This window comes from Mytilus trossulus, chromosome 5 (assembly GCF_036588685.1).
Source record: "Mytilus trossulus isolate FHL-02 chromosome 5, PNRI_Mtr1.1.1.hap1, whole genome shotgun sequence".
In the NCBI taxonomy this organism is placed as follows: Eukaryota; Metazoa; Mollusca; class Bivalvia; order Mytilida; family Mytilidae; genus Mytilus; species Mytilus trossulus.
The window spans coordinates 62079212-62083250 of record NC_086377.1 but is presented as its reverse complement, the minus strand read 5'-3'; the positions used below and the strand labels follow the sequence as shown (position 1 = coordinate 62083250).

Below are 4039 nucleotides of genomic sequence, written 5' to 3'. Positions count from 1 at the left end.
GATATAGAAAACAACTAGCGGTTTACACGTACTTATTAACCATTAGAGAGTCCATATACTTATATTATGAAAAATCCTCTTTAGAAAAGATTATATTTAGAGATACCAATACATTTTCTTTAATATTAGAAACTTGTAATCTTTGAAATGGAGGTTAAACGGTTAATACATATAACTATAACCGTCTATGAGTTATAATGGTTTTGTTTGCTCTGTATCCATCTTTCACCAAGGTTTGTTATCAACAAGGCTTATTTATATATGATTGCAGCTACCTGTGTACCTGGTGTATGGGGCGGAAGTTGTCAGTACAACTGTTTTACCACGTGTTATTATGGAAACGAATGCTCCAGTAATGGAGGTCAATGTGGATGTGAACAATTGCATGGCAAATGTTATGGATGCGCAAAGAGTTATTTCGGTGACGTCTGTAACATGGAATGTAACCAGAACTGTTCACTCAGTGACCAATGTGTCCTGTCTGGATTAGCATGTGGATGTGACAGACAGCTAGGATATTGTACTAGTTGTCCTAAAACACTATGGGGAAACTATTGTGACAAGTCTTGTTCGATAAGATGCATTAACTTTGAATGTGACAGAATCTCTAGTCAATGTACGTCAGGTTGTACAAAGGGATATTACGGAAGTGACTGTAGTTCAACGTGTTCAACTTCTTGCCTATATGGATGTGATCAGCAAACAGCTAGTTGTTTTCCATCTTATTGCGTGAATTGTAATGGTGGACTACAAACATGCGATCAAAGCAATCGGAAATGTTTAAATGGGTGTATAGATGGATTTTATGGTCCGAGTTGTGACAAAACTTGTTCGGTAGTGACAAATAATACTTTATGTACGAAATGTCAACCATTGATATCAGTTGGTATAACAGTCTGTACCGAATGCCAACCGAAATATTATTATGATGGAGTCAATGGTTACTGCAAACCATGTAGTAGAGGTTGTAAAACAAATAACACCAACATAGCAAAGTGCTTTCCTAACACTGGAAATTGTCGGTTTGGTTGTTCTGCTGGATGGAGTGGATTGCGTTGCGATACTTTTACCTGCTCATTGCCAAATTGCGAAACTTGTGTTGCAAATCAACCGAGCGTTTGTGAGTGCTGTCAAACTGGTTGGTATCTAGACTCCGGTCAATGTATTAGATGTAGCGATAATTGTGCAACTTTAAATTCTTGCGATAAAACATCAGGAACATGTACGGATGGATGTAAAACGGGTTGGTATGGTAACACATGTAAAGGTAATTGTACCGCTAACTGTAACCAAGGTGAGTGTGATAGCAATGGCATATGTAGTAGTGGCTGTAAAAGCAAACGTTACGGCCAGCAGTGTGACTTACAATGTCTTAATTGCCTAACTACATGTAATCGTAATACTGGCTTGTGTGACACCGGTTGTGTAGATGGATACCATGGTAACGATTGCTTACAACCCTGTAACTCCAACTGCTTAAATAAAAAATGTAGTCAAGTAGATAGCAAGTGCACATCTGGGTGCAAACAAGGGTTCTATGGGGAATTTTGTCAACTCCCTTGTGGGTCGAACTGTGACAGTAATACTTGTAACCCAACTACTGGCGCATGTTCGGGAAATTGCCTCTCTGGCAAATATGGAGATTACTGTGATTTAGATTGTTCAGCGAACTGCTCACCCAGAACCTGCCTGAAAGTCAGCGGGGCATGTACGTTAGAATGTGTTGCCGGATATCATGGTAGTCATTGCAGTAGGTCATGTCCGTCGTCATGTTTAACAAATCAGTGTAATAAGGACGATGGAACGTGCAGTGGAAATTGTCCAAACATGAAATTCGGTACTAGATGCGAGCTATCGTGCAGCAGTAACTGTAAAGGTACAACATGTGATCGATTATCCGGTAGATGTATTGGAGGATGCAAAGCTGGTTACTTTGGTGATTCGTGTGAGACAATTTGTACCGGATGTGATAATTCAGGATGTGATCAAACGACTGCTATATGTATAGGTAAGTGTATAGATGGTTTCTATGGAAACAATTGTAATACGACTTGTAGCATGGGTTGCTTAAGTAGTTCTTGTGATAAGCAAACGGGGAAATGCAGTAGTTGTAAAGAGGGTTATTATGGGGATACTTGTTCAAACATTTGCAGTAATAACTGCAAGTTATCTCGATGCAATCAGACAACCGGATTATGTTCTGATGGATGTGCACCTGGAAAATTTGGACAGCTTTGTGTTAATTCCTGTTCTTCCTGTACCTTATGCAACCAAACAACTTGAACTTGTGGAGGCTGTGCTCCTGGTAAATGTGGACTGAATTGCCAAAGCAATTGTAATACAAACTGTGGACTGTCTTCCTCTGGACAGATACTTTGTAACGGTATAGACGGACATTGCCTTAACAATTGTAAAGATGGATGGTATGGGACATACTGTGACATACCATGTAACAATGAAATTCATTGCATTAATTCCGTCTGCGATCGTCTCACTGGACGCTGTTCAGGTAACTGTGTAACGGGGTGGTATGGTGCTACGTGTAATTTACGATGTAGTGAAAATTGTCATGGCAATTTGTGTGATAGAAATAGTGGTGAATGCACATATAACTGCACGTCCGGTTTTTATGGAACTCAATGCAAAACACCGTGTGTAAACACTTGCATAGATTGTGAAAGATTATTTGGAACTTGTTCTACATGTCAACCTGGGTATTATGGGCAAATTTGTCAAAGTCCGTGTAGTAGTCATTGCTCGAAGTCCACAACAGTTGGAAATGTAGTTTGTAATAAATTAACTGGAATCTGTAATGGCGGCTGTGCAAATGGGTGGTATGGTCAATCATGCACAAATAAATGTTCACAAACTTGTTTCAACAACGAATGCGATATAGATTCAGGTAAATGTTCACAGCAATGTGTTGTTAATAGATATGGCGAATACTGTGAAAATAGTTGTACAAATTGTGCTGGAACGTCTAGAGGAAATTGCTACCCTGGAAATGGAAATTGTTTGTTTGGATGCGATGATGGATACTTTGGAAATTCCTGTACTCAAAGCTGCTATCCCGGGTGTAAAAATAAAAAGTGTATTAATTCTGCAAACAATTGTTCATACGAATGTGAAAATGGCCTTCATGGATTTTCATGCACTGAACACTGTAGTTCAAATTGTGTAAACACTATTTGTGATCAGAACACAGGGTTCTGTAAATCCGGGTGCTTGCCTGGTTGGTTTGGACACAAATGTAAGTACGCCTGCCCAGTATCATAATCTGGTAGTGTTTGTGATTGATGACCGGAATTTGTTTTTACGTTTGTGCTGGAAGTGATTATCAAGGTTAGGCATTAACACCAACTAACAAAATTAATCTCTACACAGACACTAAGTGTATTTTGCCAACAATTATATCCATTAAATTCGTAAATTTAGATGTTATAAGTCATATGAAACGAGCTTTTTTATTATTAGGTAAAGAAAACTAATGAACCATTTCATGCATATATACGTAACTAAGTTCTATAATATATAGAAATAAAAAGATGTGGTATGAGTGCCAATGAGACAACTGTCAATCGTATTCACAATTTGTAAAAGTAAACCAGTAAAGATCAAAGTACGAAGCTTGTTTTACTGGAGCGTCATATTGATTAACAATCGGCACGTGAAAATTAAGTAAATTGATAAAACGAGGATTTCTTTTTTTCCCCTGCGTTACAATTCGTTTTATACTTTTTAATAACAGTCGGGCAGTCGAAGTTCTAATAGGTCACTGTAACATATCGGTTAACTAGCGCACGAGAAAAAAAAAATTATTTAATAGGATAATCATTTTAACGATTTTGATAACTTATAATAAAACTTAACTTTTCAAGTATATATAACAACTTCAACTATTTTCTATATATTTGAAGTAGCATATGCCCTCACTAACATATGTATATCGCATATATGTAGTATTGCTAACTATTGTTAGGGTAGTGTAGCTAAATACAACCATGTTTTATTGTACAACTACAGTACACAATCGGTCTAT

General features: G+C 37.6%; 1 protein-coding gene across 1 annotated transcript; it reads left to right on the top strand.

Annotated features, from left to right (window-relative positions):
- The first annotated feature begins 435 nt into the window (after positions 1-435).
- On the top strand, positions 436-2283 carry LOC134718161 (cell death abnormality protein 1-like). The gene has a single exon (XM_063580651.1). It carries the CDS (start codon positions 436-438, stop codon positions 2281-2283), a length of 1848 nt encoding a protein of 615 aa, XP_063436721.1.
- The last annotated feature ends 1756 nt before the right edge of the window (positions 2284-4039 follow it).